The 19,339-nt window shown below is 42.2% G+C and overlaps 1 protein-coding gene and 1 pseudogene across 2 annotated transcripts in view; one reads left to right on the forward strand and one right to left on the reverse strand.

Annotated features, from left to right (window-relative positions):
* The window catches only part of EP300 (EP300 lysine acetyltransferase), a 94,951-nt gene that overhangs the window by 40,295 nt on the left and 35,317 nt on the right, over window positions 1-19,339 (forward strand). The window contains 6 exon segments of the mRNA XM_017870239.1: window positions 599-844; window positions 7,429-7,522; window positions 9,454-9,591; window positions 12,267-12,384; window positions 13,187-13,361; window positions 18,341-18,418. Of these exon segments, the coding sequence (XP_017725728.1) occupies window positions 599-844; window positions 7,429-7,522; window positions 9,454-9,591; window positions 12,267-12,384; window positions 13,187-13,361; window positions 18,341-18,418 (849 nt within the window).
* LOC108528467 (acyl-CoA-binding protein pseudogene) overlaps window positions 1-19,339 on the reverse strand; it is a 39,392-nt pseudogene that overhangs the window by 12,766 nt on the left and 7,287 nt on the right. The gene's annotated exons all lie outside the window — the stretch shown is intronic.

Genomic DNA, 19,339 nt, shown 5'->3' on the forward strand with positions numbered 1-19,339 from the left:
GCGCCCGGCCAGAGGAGAACTTTTTTTTAAAGAGAAAAGATGACTAACATTTTAAAAGCGTAACTACCACATCTCTGTAGCAACAAAAATTTAATCTTTTAGGGTTAAAGGACAAATTTGGGAAGTATTGTACAGCATTTGAAAATGGAATTAAATTTTATAACAAGAATTGGGAATAGAAAATAGACAATTCACCAGAGGTGGGAGGAGAGAGGGGAACTCCCAATGTAATTCACTATTAAGAAGAGAAATAAGGTACCATTTCTCTCTTGTCGTGTTGGCAGAAATGATGCTGCCGGGTGTTGGCAGTTGAATGGCTCCAAAGCATTTGGTAGGAACTTTAATAAAGCCCCTTGGGAAGGCTATTGGGCATTCAGAATCAAAAGTCTTATATACCAGTGGTCCCCCTTTACGAATCAGTTCTGCATCTAGAAATTTCTTCAAGGAAATAATGGAAGACGATCCACATACTCAGATGTTTCATAATCACGTAACAATAATTTTGTGTGTGTGTGTGTGTGTGTGTTTTATTAGACATGTTAGTCTTTTTTTCTCACCAGCATTAATGTTGTAATACTATATCTTTTGTCTTCTCTAGCAATTTTGACTGGAGCACCTGTTGGACTTGGAAATCCTAGCTCTCTAGGGGTGGGTCAACAGTCTACCCCCAACCTAAGCACTGTTAGTCAGATTGATCCCAGCTCTATAGAAAGAGCCTATGCAGCTCTCGGACTACCCTATCAAGTAAATCAGATGCCGACACAACCCCAGGTGCAAGCAAAGAACCAGCAGAATCAGCAGCCTGGGCAGTCTCCCCAAGGCATGCGACCCATGAGCAACATGAGTAAGTTTGTGTCATCCTAGTAACACAGTATTGGTTGTGTCAGTAAATGACATCTATAGATGCAGGGTCATTAGCTCCTTTTTGTTTTTTCTGCTACATGATTAATTTTTGAAATAATTTTTTAAAGATTACAGTGTAAAAGGTCCCTTACAATTCATCTGCAAGAGGTAACTGCCACTGGTTTGTATCTTCCTTGATCCTTTTTTGCATTATATGAGTTTAGATTTGCAGAAATGAGATCCCATATGTTATTCCACAACAAACTTTGATTAATATCGTGTAGATGGTCTGGGCACGGTGGCTCATGCCTGTAATCCCAGCACATTGGGAGGCTAAGGTGGGTGGATCACAAGGTCAGGAGTTTGAGACCAGCCTGACCAACATTGTGAAACCCTGTCTCTACTAAAAATACAAAAATGAACAGGGTGTGGTGGTGCGTGCCTGTAATCCTAGCTATATGGGAGGCTGAGACAGGAGAATGGCTTGAACTTGGGAGCCAGAGGTTTTAGTGAGCTGAGATTGAGCCGTTGCACTCCAGCCTGGGTGACAGAGCAAGACTCTGTCTCAAAAAAAGAAAAAAAAAAAACTTTTTTAAAAAAAAAAAAAAAAAAAAAAAAAACTGTGTAGACATCTTTCATAGTCAGTACTCCATGTATCATTTTAAATGGTTGTATAGTATGTCATTCTTTTTTTTTTTTTTTTTTTGAGATGAGCTGGAATGCAGTGGCACGATCTCCGCTCACTGCAACCTCTGCCTGCGGGTTCAAGTGATTCTTCTGCCTCAGCCTCCTGAGTAGCTGGGACTACAGGCGCACGCCACCACGCCCAGCTAATTTTTGTGTTTTTAGTAGAGATAGGGTTTTCACCATGTTGGCCAGGATGGTCTCAATCTCTTGACCTCGTGATCCGCCGGCCTGGGCCTCCCAAAGTGCTGGGAATCAGGCGTGAGCCACTGCGCCCGGCTCAACAATCTCTTACAGATGGACATTAAGATCTCCAATTATTCTGCTGTTTTAAACTATACAACAGAAATTGTTGTGTTTTGACCTGAGGCATTTTGGGTTGAAACATACAGAAATGAGTGTAGTTGGTAATGATTTCCTCATGTCTGGCAGGAGGAATGGTGTGCCTTTTCAAATACTTTTTTTGTGACTTGTTTGCCTCACTTCCTGTTGTATGACTGAGAGGGAAGAGGGAGAAGTATTCCAGTATCCTAATTTGGGGATATATATGTTTCTCTGATTGCATATGATAAAATTGGGAGAATTGTTCTAGTATCTTAATTTTGGAATATGTATGTTTCTCTAATTGCATATCATAAAATCAAACAGCTTTTTTCTGTGTCTATCCCTCTGCTGTTAAGCAATTCAAATATCTAAGCTATTTTGTTTGAGTAGTTAGACATCCAGCATTGTAGAGACGGGGTCTTGTCTGGGCTGGTCTTGAACTCCTGGGCTCAAGCAATCCTCCTGCCTTGGGCTCCCAAAGTGCTGGGATTACAGGCGTGAGCCACCGCACCTGGCCTAAGATTGTTTCCCTCCCCCGGAGACAGAGTTTCGCTGTGCCACCCAGGCTGGAGTGCAGTGGCACGGACCTTGGCTCACTGCAACTTCCACCTCCTGGGTTCAAGCAATTCTTCCTGCCTCAGCCTTCCAAATAGCTGGGATTACAAGTGCCCTCTACCACACCTGGCTGATTTTTTTATTTTTTCTTTTTAAGGTAGAGACAAGGTTTTCCATGTTGGCCAGGCTGGTCTTGAACTCCCGACCTCAGGTGATCTACCCGCCTTGGCCTCCCAAAGCGCTGTGATTACAGGCATGAACCACCATGCCTGGCCCTCTAAGATTATTTTTTAATACAGATTGAGTATCCCTTTTCTGAAATGCTTGAAAACAGAGTACTTCAGATTTTTTTCAGAGTTTGGAATGTTTATATTTGCTGGTTGAGTTGAGAATCCTAAATCCAAAAATCAAAATGCTCCATTGAGCATTTTCCTTGAATATCATGTTGGCATTCAGAAAGTTTTGTATTTTTGTATTTGGGATGCCAAACCCATACTGCTATTTTTTACTTTGTTCCTATTTTCCACTGCTGTGTTCTGTTGCTCCCATTTTTAGTTTTTGAATTAATCTTCAGGACGTTTTCTTCTTTCGCTCTTTCTTTGCTATATATTTTCTTTACTGTAATAACAGTATTTTCAAACCAGTGATCTGCTTTTAAGCACGTATTGAGCCACTGCAGTGAAGTTTTAATGCTGCTGTGTTCATAAACTGTTTAACAACTGTTTTGTCGGAAACTGAAAGTTATGAGAGTGAAATGCAAACATTTTTACATCCATCAATTTTGATTTTGACTTTTAATAATTTAAGATCCAAAATGATTGATAGATAGTAACATGGAGCTTCTTGTATTCAGGTTTGTAAGTCAGATTTTGCAGTCACTGGCATGACTGCTTTAGACAGTTGTGCTAATAATGTTCATTGTACCACACTGATTCTACTTTAATACTCCTCAGATTCTTCATTCCTGCCGTATTGTTATTGTTTATTACTTGGTCCATTGATTTTATTCTTTTTTTTTTTTTTTTTTTTTTTTTTTTTTTTTTTTCTGATTTCAGTCTTGAAAGCAGTATTTTCAAAGAGGATGTTTTTCTTTTTACCTAATCGGGGACTTAGATAAGTTCTCTTAGATAAATTTTGGATAACTAGAAACGTACATGTGTGTTTTTGAGGTTGGTCTCCCTGTGCATGTGTTATTTGAGACTGGGTCTGATAACTAGAAACGTGTGTGTGTGTTTGAGATTGGTCTCGTGTGTGTGTGTGTGTGTGTGTGTGTGTGTGTGTGTGTGTGTGTGTGTGTATTTTGCGTTGTCATCCAGGCTGGAATGCAGTAGCGCGATCTTGGCCTGCAACCTCTGCCTCCTGGGCTCAAGCGATCCTCCTACGTCAGCCTCCCAAGTAGCTGGGACCACACACGTGCACCACCACGCCTGGCTAATTTTTGTATGTTTTGTGTAGACAGGGTTTTGCCATGTGGCCCAGGCTGGTCTTGAACTCTTGAGCTCAAGTGATCCGCCAGCCTCAACTTCCCAAAGTAGTTTGTGTTTTTCATTACTTCCATGACAATCAGTGCTAACTTGTTAAATAATTATTGAGTGACGAGTTTTTAAGCAGGACTAGGAAAAGGGATGAGGAGCAACCTTGCCTTTTCAGGCTTCCTTTTACCTCTTCTGTATTGAAAATACATGTACAGGGGTAATGGAAAGTTGGACCTGGAGACTAGCATATTTTCCCCTCTTGTTTTATATCTTCTGTCTTGGAATTAGCATTGTTTCTTTCTTTCTTTTTTTTCTTTTCTTTGTTTCTTTTTCTTTCTGAGACAGCGTCTCACTCTGTCCCCCAGCCTGGAGTGCAGTGGCGCCATCTCAGCTCAGTGCAACCTCTGCCTCCGGGGTTCAAGCGATTCTCCTGCCTCAGCCTCCAAGAGTAGCTGGGACTAGGTGCACGCCACCACCTTTTTGTATTTTCTTTTAGTAGAGACAGAGTTTCACCAGGAGGTCTTGAACTGCTGACCTCATGATCCACCCGCCTCAACCTCCCAAAGTGCTGGGATTACAGGCATGGGCCACCACGCCCAGCATTACTTTTTTATCTCCCATTCCGTGCTACGCAGAATGCATCTTACCTTTTTCCTTAAGTTTTAGGATGTTGACCTTAGGTTGATGTCTTCCCGTGGCCTGGAATTTCATTGTTGTAATTGGATAGTTCCATTTTTTTTTTCAAACTTCTATGTATAGCTCCTATTATAGCTCTTTTCCTCTCATTATATTATCTTGCCTATGTACTTTTATATATGTGCAGAATTATTTGAATGATAATTTGGGGGGATTTTCCCCCCCATTTCTTGGTGTCTTATTTAGAATTAGATTTAAGATCACTCAAGTTTCCTTTGTTTTTATTTCTTCAGTTAATAGTACCTTTGTAGTAATAATTGTCTTAGTGATCAAAAATCTCTAGAATAGACCTGGAGACCTTGGAGAGAACGTGTACCTGTGTTTTCACGTACCATCAGAAGGCACTAAGATAAGCAGATTCATGTACAGTGTAATCAGTTTTTTATTTCATTGCACTAAAAAAAAATTGGTTAAATATAATAATTTATCTACAAATGTAATTTTACACAAGATTTTTACAGTAACACATACATAATTAATGACATCACAACTCTATTTGGAAAAGACCACTTCTAACAGCTATATTTCAGAGAGCGAGCCTGATAATATTAGAAGAAAAATTCTGCCCAGGCGCAGTGACTCATGTCTATAATTCCATCACTGGGAGGCCAGGGTGGGAGGATTGCTTGAACCTGGGAGTTTCAGGATGCTGTTATCATCGTGCGCCTGTACTTTAGCCTGGGTGACAGAGTGAGACCTTGTTTCGAAAACAATGAAGGAAAGTTTAGCCTAAGCTTTTAGGGAGCATGATGAAGGAAGGCAACAGCATTTCTCTCTTTAAAAATTGTTTATATATTGAGCCAATTATTTTCATGTTAGTGGGAAGTTTTGTTTTTAACTGGAAATAACTTGAGGGATGTATTAATAGAACTGTGTATCAAAAGTCTTTTAACCACATGAAAATTTGGTTTGATGTGAGTGTTGCTGTTGGTTGTTTTTAGTGTTTTGTTTGTTCGTTTTGTTTTGTTTTACATTGAACAACATGGGTTTGAATGCTTTTAGTTTTTCTTTCTTGTTTGTTCATTTGTTGTTTTATCTCTCCAGTCACTTAAGTTGTTATTAGTGTTTAAAGCAGTAGAATATACAGCCACATATGATGGCTTATGCGTGTAATTCCAGCAACTGGGAGGCCAACACAGGAGCATAGGAGTTTGAGACCAGCCTGGGCAACATAGTGAGAACCCCCATCTTTTTTTTTTTTTTTTTTTTTTTTTTTTTTTTTTTTTTTTTTTTTTTTTTTTTTTTTTTTTTTTTTTTGAGACGGAGTCTCGCTCTGTAGCCAGGCTGGAGTGCAGTGGCGTGATCTCTGCTCACTGCAACCTCCGCCTCCGGGGTTCGAGCTATTCTCCTACCTCAGCCTCCCAAGTAGCTGGGACTACAGGTGCCCGCCATCACTTCCGGCTAATTTTTGTATTTTTAGTAGAGACGGGGTTTCACCTTGTTGGCCAGGATGGTCTTGATCTCTTGACCTTATGATCCGCCCGCCTTGGGCTCCCAAAGTGCTGGGATTACAGGCGTGAGCCACCGTGCTCGGCATCTACTTCGGGAGGCCGAGGTGGGTGAATCACAGACTCAAGAGATCGAGACTCTCCTGGCTAACGTGTTCAAACTCCATCTCTACTAAAAATACAAAAAATTAACCAGTCGTGGTGGCAGGCACCTGTAGTCCCAGCTACTCAGGAGGCTGAGGCATGAGAATGGCGTGAACCTGGGAGGCGGAGCAGGCAGCGAGCGGAGATTGTGCCACTGCACTGCAGCCTGGGTGACAGAGCGAGACTCCGTCTCAAAAAATAAAGAAAGGATATTCATTAAAGGTGTTAATTGAAGAAGTAATGTATGCACATTAGAGCTATTTAAGCCATTTTAAAGGAATGTTGGAATATTCGATAAAATGTGTTTTTCTTTCACCCATACACTGCTTTGTGTCCCTGTCTCTAAGGATCACTGTACTTAGGCTCCTGTCTGCTTACATAAATTTGTGTTGCTTATGGAAGCATTTGCATGTATAGTTAAATTCTCTAAACAATTTTGGATTGAGAATTCTTTGCTCCTTCTAGACATATATAACTGTAAGACATCAAAAGTAGAAATTCTAAGAATATATTCAAGAATGTTTTTATGTTAACACTTGCCAAATAGCTCTTCCAAGAGATTATCAGTTTATATACATCTGTGCATTTTGGTTGAAAATGTGTATTTCCACACATCATTCTCAACACTTGGATTTAGAAAATCAACTTCTAAAAGTTTTGAAAATTTCATACATGAAAATATGTTTAACCATAAGTGCTGTTGTGCACAATTTGCTTTTTTGAGACAGATTCTCACTCTGTTGCCCAGGCTGGAGTGCAGTGGCACAGTCTTGGCTTATTGCAACCTCTGTCTCCTGGGTTCAAGCGATTCTCCTGCCTCAGCCTCCCAAGTAGCTGGAATCACAGGCGCCTGCCACCACTCCCAGCTGTTTTTTTGTATTTTAATAGAGAGGGGTTTCACCATGTTGGCCAGGCCAGGATGTCTCGAACTCCTGACCTTGTGATCTGCCCACCTTGGCCTCCCAAAGTGCTGGGATTACAGGCATGAGCCTCTGTGCCCGGCCACATTTGTATTTTTTTTTTTTTAAGTTTAGTTTTCTATGATTTACTGTTGGGTGGTTCATCTTTTTCTTACCTATTTATAAGGGTACTTCAAATCAGCTTTTACATATGTGTTACCAGTTATATTGTCAATTATTTACTGTATGTGCTGCTAATATTTTTTTCCTGATTTGTCATTTGTGTCTTAACTTTATGGTATTTATTGTATGGTGACTGTTGTATTTATTTCTGTCTTTTGTTATTTCATTTTGACTTAGGTGCTAGTCCTATGGGAGTAAATGGAGGTGTAGGAGTTCAAACGCCGAGTCTTCTTTCTGACTCAATGTTGCATTCAGCCATAAATTCTCAAAAGTAAGTCTTACCATGGTTTGTACCCTGGGTCACATTACAAATACTGGTTAACAATTGATTGTTTGAATTTTTAACATAGTTTCCTCAGTTTGAGGATGTCTGAGTACAGACAGATGTTTGAGTCCATTCTTTTCTTCTTTCGCCCTGTAGCCCAGGCTAGAGTGCAGTGGTGCGATCTTGGGTCACCACAATCTCTGCCTCCTGGTTCCCGGTTAAAGCAATTATCCTGCCTCAGCCTCCTGAGTAGCTGGGATTACAGGAACACGCCACCATGCCCAGCTAATTTTTGTATTTTTAGTAGACACGGGGTTTCACCATGTTGGCCAGGCTGGTCTTGAACTCTTGACCTCATGATCCCCGTCTGCCTCAGCCTCCCAAAGTGCTGGGATTGCAGACGTGAGCCACCCTGCCCGGCCTATTCTTTCTTCTTTCTACAGCCTTAATCGAAATTGTATTATCTAGTGTAGCCTACACCTTCCCTAATAGAGTAGGATATTGCAAGGTTACAGTTCCATAACAGTCAGCCTTATCCTGATGTTAAGAATTAGTGCACCATCCTGAGCAATATGTCAAGACATCTTCTCTACAAGAAAACACAAAGAAGTTAGCTAGGCATGGTGATACGCATCTCTAGTCCCAGCTACTGAGGAGGCTGAGGTGGGAGGAGCACTGGAGGCTGGGAGGTCAAGGCTGTGGTGAGCTGTGATTACACCACTGCACCCCAGACTGGGTGACAGCGAGACTGTGTCTCAAAAAATAATTATTATTATTTTAAAAAAAGAATTAGTCCATCATCCAAATAATTCCCTGAGGTGAGCTGTGTTAAAATGACAGCTTAGTCTGATAACACAAGCCTTAGAAAACTAAGTGTGGGCTGGGCATGGCAGCTCTCCTATAATCCCAGCACTTTGGGAGGCTGAGGCAGACAGATTGCTTGATCTTAGGAGCTCAAGACCAGCCTAGGCAACATGGCAAAACCCTGTCTCTGCTAAAAATACGAAAATCAGCCAGGCATGGTGGCGCCCACCTGTAATCCCAGCTACGCAGGAGGCTGAGGCAGGAGAATCGCTTGAACCCCGGAGGCGGAGGTTGCATTTATCTGAGATCACGCCACTGCACTCCAGCCTGGGCAACAGAGCGACACTCCGTCTCAGGAAGAAATAATGTCTGGGTGCGGTGGCTCACGCCTGTAATCTCAGCACTTTGGGAGGCCCAGGTGGGCAGATCACGTGAGGTCAGGAGTTTGAGACCAGCCTAACCAACATGATGAAACCCCATCTCTACTAAAATACAAAATCAGCCAGACGTGGTGGTGGGTCCCTGTAATCCCAGCAACTTGGGAGGCTGGGGTAAGAGAATCGCTTGAACCCAGGAGGCGCGGAGATTGCAGTGATCTGTGATTATGCCACTACAGTCCAGCCTGGGCGACAGAGCAAGACTCCATCTCAGAAACAAACAAAATACAAAAGATTAGCTGGGCATGTTGATGCATGCCTGTAATCCCAGCTACTCAAGAGGCTGAGGCATGAGAATTGCCTGAACGCAGGAGGTAGAGGTTGCAGTGAGCCAAGATTGCACCACTGCACTCCAGCCTGGGTGACAGAGCAAGACTTTGTCTCAAAAAAAAAAAAAAAAAACAAGAAAAAAAGAAAACATAACCAACAAAACCCAGAAAATTAAGTCTTATGATATCTTGTGTTAGGACGTCATCCTGCCCTCCAAAGAAATACAGCTTTCCCTCACACAGGTGTGAGCATGCATACTTTAAAATCAGTCTAGTCACACACTTCTCCCTGCCTAACTCCTAAATGCAAATAGAAGTGACATAGCATATTGATCCCATTACAGTAATAAATGTCAGCTTGAATTAAATGAGGTCTTCTTTCTCCTACCTTTCTTAACTAAAACTATTTGGTGACCCCTTTTTGAAGCCCAATGATGAGTGAAAATGCGAGTGTACCCTCCCTGGGTCCTATGCCAACAGCAGCTCAACCATCCACTACTGGAATTCGGAAACAGTGGCATGAAGATATTACTCAGGATCTTCGAAATCATCTTGTTCACAAACTGTAAGTAAGATTGTGGACATTTCTCATTCGTAAAGAGATGTTATGTCAACATGCTTTCAATCTCCTGGGCATTTAATCACTAAAGGAATATTAGCAATTTTTCTGTAGCATGGACATTGATGTTGATACTTCTACTCTTGTGGATTTCTTGCTGCTGCTGCTTTTTTCCTTTTTAACCTTTCTCACCATCTATAGTAGTCTTTCAGCTTTAATAGTGTGTGAAGTGTTCTGTCTAGTGCCAGTAAATAATACATTAATTAAACATTGTTTTTAGCTATTGCCTTTACAAAACTTAAATATCTGAGAAAAACTAGGCCTCAGCTCATTAAAATATTGCAGTGATAACATCCTTTTCTATTACTTCTGGTGGAGCGGGTTTTTTTTGTTTGAGACGGAGTCTCACTGTGTTGCCCAGGCTGGAGTGTAGTGGCACAATCTTGGCTCACTTCAGACTTCGCCTCCGAGTGCCAGCGATTCTCCTGCCTCAGCCGCCCAGGGAGCTGGGACTACAGGCATGCGCCACCACACTGGCTAATTTTTGTATTTTTAGTAGAGACGGGATTTCACCATGTTGGTCAGGCTGACTTCAAATTCCTGACATCAAGTGATACGCCTGCCTCGGGTTCCCAAAGTGCTAGGATTACAGGAATGAGCCTCCGCGCCTGTCCTGGTAGAGCTTTTATTATGTTGATAAATTGAATCTGGTAGGTTGGTCTCTGGTCTTCTCATCCTCCAAATGTGCACATGGCAGTTTATTTTTTGAGAAGTTCATATATTTCAGGTACTCTCCCCTTACAAACTCCATCTTAATCTAAAGAGTTTTTGTCAGATGAAGGAGGAGGAGGCATATAGAGCAAGGTAATGAAATGTGCTCAGCATCATAAAAAGGTAGAGCTTGGACCTCGCCGATTACAGAGTTTACCCTTCAAACACCATGCAGTATTTTTTCTTGGAGAAGTCTTTTCATTTCACTTCCAGTTAATAGCAGGATCTCCTTTACTGTATCCATATTTTTTAATTGATTGAGGATTTATTTATCATTTTGTCTTAATTTGTTTTTAAGTTACACCAGACCAGCGATTATATATGTTTCATTTAGGAATTTTTTTTCTCCCAGGAACCCATGCTTGCCAATCATTTAGGAATTCTTTCTTTTTTTTTTTTTCTTTTTTTTTTTTTTTTTTTTGAGACAGTATTGCTCTGTCGCCCAGGCTGGAGTGCAGCGTCATGATCTTGGCTTACTGCAACCTCCATCTTCTGGGTTCAAGCGATTCTCCTGTCTCATCCTCCCAAGTAGCTGGGGTTACAGGTGTATGCCACCACACCTGGCTAATTCTTATATTTTTAGTAGAGATGGGGTTTTAATGTGTTGGCCAGGCTGGTCTCGAACTCCTGACCTCAGGTGATCCACCTACCTCGGCCTCCCAGAGTGCTGGGATTATAGGCGTGAGCCACTGCGTTCAGCCAGGAGTTCTTCATTGGTGGCACCAAGTAATGGAATTTGACAAGGAAAGAACTTCACAAGTTTAATGAAATTATTCCTTTAATAAAGAATAACCAATCTCTTATATTGTGACAAACTATTCAGTAACTTTTATTTAGTGGACAGAGATGATTATTTGGGATTGATCATTTGACTTTACATTAAAAGTTTATTATATATGCTCAACTTTTCTACCAACTCGGTATTCTTCTGGACTTCCATTTATATCTTCTTGATCTGGTTCCTTCAAGTCCTATGCAACTGAGTACGAGATATCCAAATAGAATTAATGCCTAAAGACCACATTTATTAGTCATAAGAAATACTAGTGCAAAACATTCTGTTAGGGAATTGCATGAAAGTGAAAAACTGAATCTAACAGAATCATTATGCATTTCTGCTCTCTCCACTTAAGGTTTTTGGTTTTTTGTTTGTTTTTTATAAGCCTTTGTCAGAACACTTGAAGTTTTTGATGTTTTCACATTTTGGAGTGGTTAATAAATTTTATTTCAGTAAGCTAAGTAATAAATTTAGAAGAGTAGATGGAGCTCTGAAGGCTTCTGCTACTTGATACTATGACAAGGCCTGTTTTCCTCACTGTCTTTAGTATGTAGCCCAGTGTAATATTTTACTTTACATCTAGAGTAACAGGGGCCAAAGAGTATTTTTTGTAGAGTGATTTCTTGTATTGTGCTCGGAAATACAGACAAAAATTATTTTGTTTATCACAGAAAGACAATTTCATTTCAGTATTATATTTTAATGTATCTCACCTTGCCACTTTTTCTTTATGTGTTCCTCTATGTGTTCAGTGTATAAAAATTGGAAAAAGTCTAATTAAAATCTGACATGCTGGCCGGGCGCAGTGGCTCACGCATATAATCCCAGCACTTTGGGAGGCCGAGGCGGGCGGATTATCTGAGGTTGGGAGTTTGAGACCAGACTGACCAACATGGAGAAACCCCATCTCTACTAAAAGTGTAAAATTAGTGGGGCATGGGGGCACATGCCTGTAATCCCAGCTACTTGGGAGGCTGAGGCAGGAGAATCGCTTGAACCTGGGAGGCGGAGGTTGTGGTGAGCCGAGATCGTGCCATTGCACTCCAGCCTGGGCAACAAGAACGAGACTCCGTCTCAGGAAAAAAGAAAAAAGCTGACATGCTATTACACTGGTAGGATTTTCTTTTTCCAGCGTCCAAGCCATATTTCCTACACCGGATCCTGCTGCTTTAAAAGACAGACGGATGGAAAACCTAGTTGCATATGCTCGGAAAGTCGAAGGGGACATGTATGAATCTGCAAACAATCGAGTGAGTGTCTAGTTTTTTTTTTTTCTATTAATAGCCAAGATCGAGCCTGTTGTGGTTATTTTATTCCTCTTTGGCATGTGCAAGTAGTACATGTGCTTCAGACAGGGACACGCTGTAGCTACCCTGTCTTAATTATCACCAAGCACAGTTAGGATAACAAAGCAATTTCTTAAGTGTATGTCATCAAGAATTTTATGTTTTTCCTCCTAATGCAATGCACTCATGTGGCACTTTATCTGGTTATCCTGTCAACCTAAAAAGTGGCTGAGCTGGCCGAGTGCAGTGGCTCGATGCCTGGGATTATGCCTATAATCCCAGCAGTTTGGAAGTCTGAGGTGGGCGGATCACTTGAGCCTAGGAGTTGGAGACCAGCCCGGGCAACATAGTAAAACCCCATCTCTACAAAAAATACAAAAAATTAGCCAGGCATGGTGGCACGTGCCTGTAGTCCCAGCTACTCAAAATGCTAAGGTAGGGGAATCACCGGAGCCTTGGAAGTCAAGCTACAGTGATTCATGGTTGTGCCACTGGTAACAGAGGGAGACCTCGTCTCTCCCAAAAACAGGAGGGGGGTGGTGCTGAGCTGTTAACAGCTCTGTTCTCTCTTCACTGGAATATAATGAAGTGTAGCGACTTACTATTGTTAACTGCAGTTCAGTTTCTCTACGTAAGTTGAACTTTCCTTTCTAAATTGGCACCATACAGAATGAAACTAATATCTGTTCTCAGTTTATTTTTTCTGTTACCTGGTGGTAGTTCCTTTTTTCCTCATCTCCCTTATTTTACTTCAACAATTCAAAAGGCGGAGTACTACCACCTTCTAGCTGAGAAAATCTATAAGATCCAGAAGGAACTAGAAGAAAAACGAAGGACTAGATTACAGAAACAGAACATGCTACCAAATGCTGCAGGCATGGTTCCAGTTTCCATGAATCCAGGGCCTAACATGGGACAGCCGCAACCAGGAATGACTTCTAGTAAGTGTTTTTTGTTATATTTCTATTTGAGAGAAATTGATAATAAAATAGTTTCTATCCAGAGTCATTAATTTCTATAAGCTTGTGTAACTATTCTGGAGTTTTAAAGTAACCATTTGCCTTTGCAAAGAAAATAACTCATCTACTAGTAAAAACAGAAGCAGAACAAGTATATTTAAGATGTCTGGGCATGGTACTTAACATACCTTGATAATCTGGCAATGTTTTTAGAGCCCAAAGTGTACAATTCTCTAATAGTGACACCTGGAAAGCGATAGCCTACAGATAAGCACAGATTTCTCTGAGACTGGCTTGTGTGGTAAGTAGCCAGTGGATGTTTGTAGGCTGACCAGGTTCAGGAGCCCTGTAACACACATAATATCATATTACACTGTCACACTTCCTTCTTGACATAAAATATTCTAAGGCTAGGAACGCTTTCTTTTTTCTTTTTTCTTTTTTTCCTTTTAATTACATTTATTTTAATGCTGAATTTACTCCCGTGCCATAGGTTTTTGTTTCTTCAGTTTCTTCTCGGATATCTTTTCTTCTGGGCAACCTCCTCTTCTGGTTTAGGAACAATCTGTTCCTTTTCAGTAAGGATCATCTCAATGTGGCAGGGAGAGCTCATGTATGGGTTAATCCGACCATGAGCTCTGTAGGTCCGTCGGCGCATCTTAGGTGCTTTGTTCACTTGTATATGCTCGATGACCAGAGAATCTACATCTAAACCCTTAGGTTCGGCATTACTCTCTGCGTTTTTTTGTTTGTTTGTTTGTTTGTTTTTTTGAGAAGGAGTCTTGCTCTGTCACCCAGGCCGGAGTGCAGTGGCGCGATCTCCTCACTGCAAGCTCCGCCTCCCAGGTTCACGCCATTCTCCTGGCTCAGCCTCCGGAGTAGCTGGGACTACAGGCGCCCGCCACCACGCCCAGCTAATTTTTTGTGTTTTTTTTAGTAGAGACGGGGTTTCACCATGTTAGCCAGGATGATCTCGATCTCTTGACCTCGTGATCCGCCCATCTCGGCCTCCCAAAGTGCTGGGATTACAGGTTTGAGCCACCGCGCCTGGCACTCTCTGCGTTTTTAAGCATGTGCAGCAAAAATTCAGCGCTCTTTTTGGGCCACTGACCTTATGTTCAGCCCCACTGCTTGGCCTGGGCTCACCTGCCAACTCCACCATTGTAACGTCAGAATGGTACACACTGTTTCTGTAAAGTGACATCTTTCAGATACTTCGTGGCTTTTCGAATATGTATACCCTTGATGGCCTGGGCAGTTTCACGAGTGTTCTTAAAGTGAACACGAAGATTGGAACCTCTTGATTTGCATGATTTCGTGGGGTTCTCCGGGTCAAGTGAATAGCGAACCATTTTCACAGATTACCTCAGGCTGCTTAGGGAAAGAGGTTTTTTTTTTGTTTTGTTTTGTTTTTTTTTAGAGATGGAGTCTCACTCTGTCAACCAAACTGGAGTACAGTGGCGTGATCTTGGATCACTGCAGCTTCCGCCTCCCAGGTTCAAGCAACCTGGGATTGCTTGATTCAATCAAGCAAGGATTCAGGCACGTGCCACCACGCCTGTCTAATTTTTTTATTTTTCGTAGAGACGGGGTTTTGCCTTGTTCGCCTGGCTGATCTCAAACTCCTGGCCTCAAATGATCAGCCCACTTTGGCCTCCCGAAGTACTAGGATTATAGGCATGAGCCACCGCTCCCTGCCTAGAAGCATCATTTAAAATTACATTTTGACAGCTTCAGTTTCTGCTTATAGCATCATTGTTGACCTGATGAATTAACCAGATAGCCAAGACTATGATAAATTGTCTTAATCTTTGACTTACTAGTAGGATCAAAGTAGTGAAATATGGACCAGGCACACCATTTTCAGGAATGACACAGGCAGTTTAAATGCTGTGAGCAAGGCTGTGATAGGAAAAACCTGCATTTACTGAGTTGGGAAATGCTCATGACCTATCAGAAAGTGCCAGCTGAGCCAGCATGTAGTAGACCTCATACCATCAGTAGATTATAGGTGGGCTAAGAAGTTCATCTCTTTCATTCATTGAAGTAGTAAAGCAAATAACCATTGGTTACCACTGGCCTTAAGCAGCCTCATTTGCTAACTGAAGTGTGCCAGGTACTGTTTTCTAATGTGTAAAAAGGTGGCAGGAGCAACATTGCTGAGGAAATAGCATATGTGGAGGCTGCCCAATAGTAAGGAAAAACACATATTTTTTGAGTAGTTTGTTAGAGAACAAATTTTGAGGAATGAAGAAGTCAAGATTAGAGACTGCTTCAGTATATGATTTGAACTTGAGTAGTAACTAAAGATTTAAAAAAAAAAAAAAAAAGGCTGGGCGCAGTGGCTCACGCCTGTAATCCCAGCACTTTGGGAGGCCGAGGCGGGCAGATAACGAGGTCAGGAGATCGAGACCATCCTGGCTAACTTGGTGAAACCCCCATCTCTACTGAAAATACAAAAAAATTAGCTGGGCGTGGTGGCGGGCGCCTGTAGTCCCAAGTAGAATGTCGTGAACCCGGGAGGTGGAGCTTGGTGAGTGGAGATCGCCCACTGCACTCCAGGCCTGGGCGACAGAGCAACACTCCCGTCTCAAAAAAAAAAAAAAAAAGCCAGGCGCGGGTGGCTTCACGCCTGTAATCCCAGCACTTTGGGAGGCCGAGGCGGGTGGATCAAGAGGTCAGGAGATCGAGACCATCCTGGCTAACATGGTGAAACCCCGTCTCTACTAAAAATACAAAAAATTAGCCGGGTGTGGTGGCAGGTGCCTGTAGTCCTGGCAACTCAGGAGGCTGAGGCAGGAGAATGGTGTGACCCCACGAGGCGGAGGTTGCAGTGAGCCGAGATTGTGCCACTGCACTCCAGCCTGGGTGACAGAGCAAGACTCCATCTCAAAAATAAATAAATAAATAAAGTGTACAGGCCAGGCATGGTGGCTCATGCCTGTAATCCCAGCACTTTGGGGAGGCTGAGACAGGTGGATAATGAGGTCAGGAGATGGAGACCATCCTGGCTAACATGGTGAAACCCTATCTCTACTAAAAATACAAAAAATTAGCCGGGTGTGGTGGCAGGTGCCTGTAGTCCTGGCAACTCAGGAGGCTGAGGCAGGAGAATGGTGTGACCCCACGAGGCAGAGCTTGCAGTGAGCTGAGATTGCGCCACTGCACTCCTCCCTGAGCAACAGAGCAAGACTCCATCTCCAAAAAAAAATAAAACAAGTGGACATACATGAGATACTTGGTTTTGGTAGAATTTACTCAAGTTCTGGGTGAAATTTGAGGCAAGTCGAAAGTCTCTGAGATATTAAGTTGTATTCTAATGTCAGTATAAACAGTATGGTACTGATGTAAGCAGGAATAAATGGTAGTGGACTGAGTATCAGCCTTAAGTATATGTTGACCTTTAGCTCGTACTAAATCTGACATTTTGTAGAATGAGATTTTTACCTTAACCTGATACACAGAAAATAAAAGAAGCATAAAAGGGGTCGAGCATGGTGGTGGCTCACGCCTGTAATCCCAGCTCTTTGGGAGGCTGAGGCTGCAGATCAGTTGAGCTCAGGAATTCAGGACCAGCCTGGGCAACATGGAGAAACTCCGTCTCTACAAAAAATACAAAAGTTAACCAGACATGGGGGCGTGTGCCTGTAGTCCCAGCTACTCAGGAGGATGAGGCAGAAACATTACTTGAGCCCAGGAGGTGGAGGCTGCAGTGAGCCATGATTGTGCCACTGCACAATTTTTATGTAACAAGCATGGATTATGCATGTACTTTTTATAAAGCTTGCAGAGTTACAGATAAAAGTTTATATAAATGTTGAGCATTTCCTCTGTCAGTTTTGCTCATTTACTAAAGGTTGAAATTTGTCTGAAGGGATAGACATCTAGTTAGAAGAGTAGCAGGTCTTCCTCTCCTGTGCCTTAGGCTTGAGTGCACAGCCCTTGATGAAGGGTGTGGCCAGGGCGGAGCCAGGTCCCTACAGACATCTGTCCTTTCTCAGGGTGCTGTAAAAATATTATTTTCTCTGTGCACTGTGTTGAAAGTGCTACGCTAGAGCATGTGCTGATAATCCAGGAAGAAGACCTTAGGATTTATGTATGTATATTTTACTTTATTAAGAATTATTTCTATTTTCGTATTTAAGAGGTACAAGATATGTAGTGTGGTATAATGTGCATATTATTTAAAATCAGTGTTCACAGTTTGTGTGCATAAAAACATTGTGCTACATGATCAGATTTGGCCACCATTAGACATGATTCATACCTATTATCCATGGAGATACTCTGTTGCATGCCAACCAGAGGCAGATTTTGTTAAACAGTAACATATTAAATGCTGTAATAGCTTCACTTTTTTTTTTTTTTTTTTTTTTTTTTTTTTTTTTTTTTTTTGAGACAGAGTCTTGCTCTGTCGCCCAGGCTGGAGTGCAGTGGTGCGATCTTGGCTCACTGCAGCTTCCGCCTCCCAGGTTCATGGAATTCTCCTGCCTCAGCCTCCTGAGTAGCTGGGATTACAGGTGCCCGCCAACACTCCTGGCTAATTTTTTTCTATTTTTAGTAGAGATAGGGTTTCGCCATGTTGGCTAGGCTGGTTTTGAACTCCTGACCTCAAGTGATCCACCCACCTCAGCCTCCTAAAGTGTCAGGATTACAGGCGTGAGCCACTGTGCCTGGCCTATAATGTCTTCAGTAGCTTATTTTTCTATCAACATTGAAAGCACCTGGGCTTATAAAGGAATACCAACAAATCCTCTTGGAGACATTTTTCTGTATTCCAGAAATAACATTTTCTTCAAGTTTCTGTCTAGTTCAGAGCTTTATTTTGTGTGATTCACACTCAATTTTCAAAGGTATTATTAAAAATACTTTGTGGGGTTTGTGTGTGCAGTGAGTTTTTGTTTGATTGTTTAAGGGCAGATGGTGCAAAGATACTTCTTTATTTCTCTTTTTTACTGTAGATGGTCCTCTGCCTGACCCAACTATGATCCGTGGCAGTGTGCCAAACCAGATGATGCCTCGGATAACTCCACAATCTGGTAAATAGTGAAAAAAAAATTTATTTTAAAAGAATCCCTGGTGTACTGCAAGATAATACTTACTACCTTGATACCCACTTTATGCCAACAGCAAGTGTCATGATTACCTGCCTATAGAGGAAGAGGGGGTGAAGAGCAGGTTGGCTGGCAGATCACAGGGCAGGTGACATTGAATGATCAAACATCCATTTAAAAACAACTGCAGGCTGGGCACGATGGCTCATGCTTGTAATCCCAGCACTTTGGGAGGCTGAGGCTGGTGTACCACCTGAGGTCAAGTATGAGACCATCCTGGCCAATGTGTCAACCCTGTCTTCTAGTAAAAATACAAAAATTAGCCAAGTGTGGTGGCACAGGCCTGTAATCCCATCTACTCGGGAGGCTGAGGCTAGAGAATCACTTAAACCCAGAAGGCGGAGTTTGCAGTGAAGCGAGATCGTGCCACTGCACCCCAGCCTGGGTGACAGCGAGACTCCATCTCAAAAAAAAAAAAAATAGCAGATGGTAAAATTTGTAAAATTCAGTTTGAAGATCCTGTTAGTTAATAATGTCTGTTTACAACTGCTGTGAGACAGATTTATTTATACTTACAAGGTTGAAAGCCAGTTTGTTAGTCCTGATAAAATCATATAGAATCAGGGCATGGTGGCTCACACCTGTATCCTAGCTAGCACTTTGGGAGGCCTAAGCGACCGGATCACAAGATCAGGAGATCGAGACCATCCTGGCTAACACGGTGAAACTCTGTCTCTACTAAAAATATAAAAAATTAGCCAGGCGTGGTGGCAGGCTCCTGTAGTCCCAGCTACTCGGGAGGCTGAGGCGGGAGAATGGGGTGAACCTGGGAGGCGTGCAGTGAGCCGAGACCACACCATTGCACTCCAGGCCGGGCAACAGAGCAAGACTCCGTTTCAAAAAAAA

This window comes from Rhinopithecus bieti, unplaced genomic scaffold (assembly GCF_001698545.2).
Source record: "Rhinopithecus bieti isolate Rb0 unplaced genomic scaffold, ASM169854v2 scaffold_4967, whole genome shotgun sequence".
NCBI lineage: Eukaryota > Metazoa > Chordata > Mammalia > Primates > Cercopithecidae > Rhinopithecus > Rhinopithecus bieti.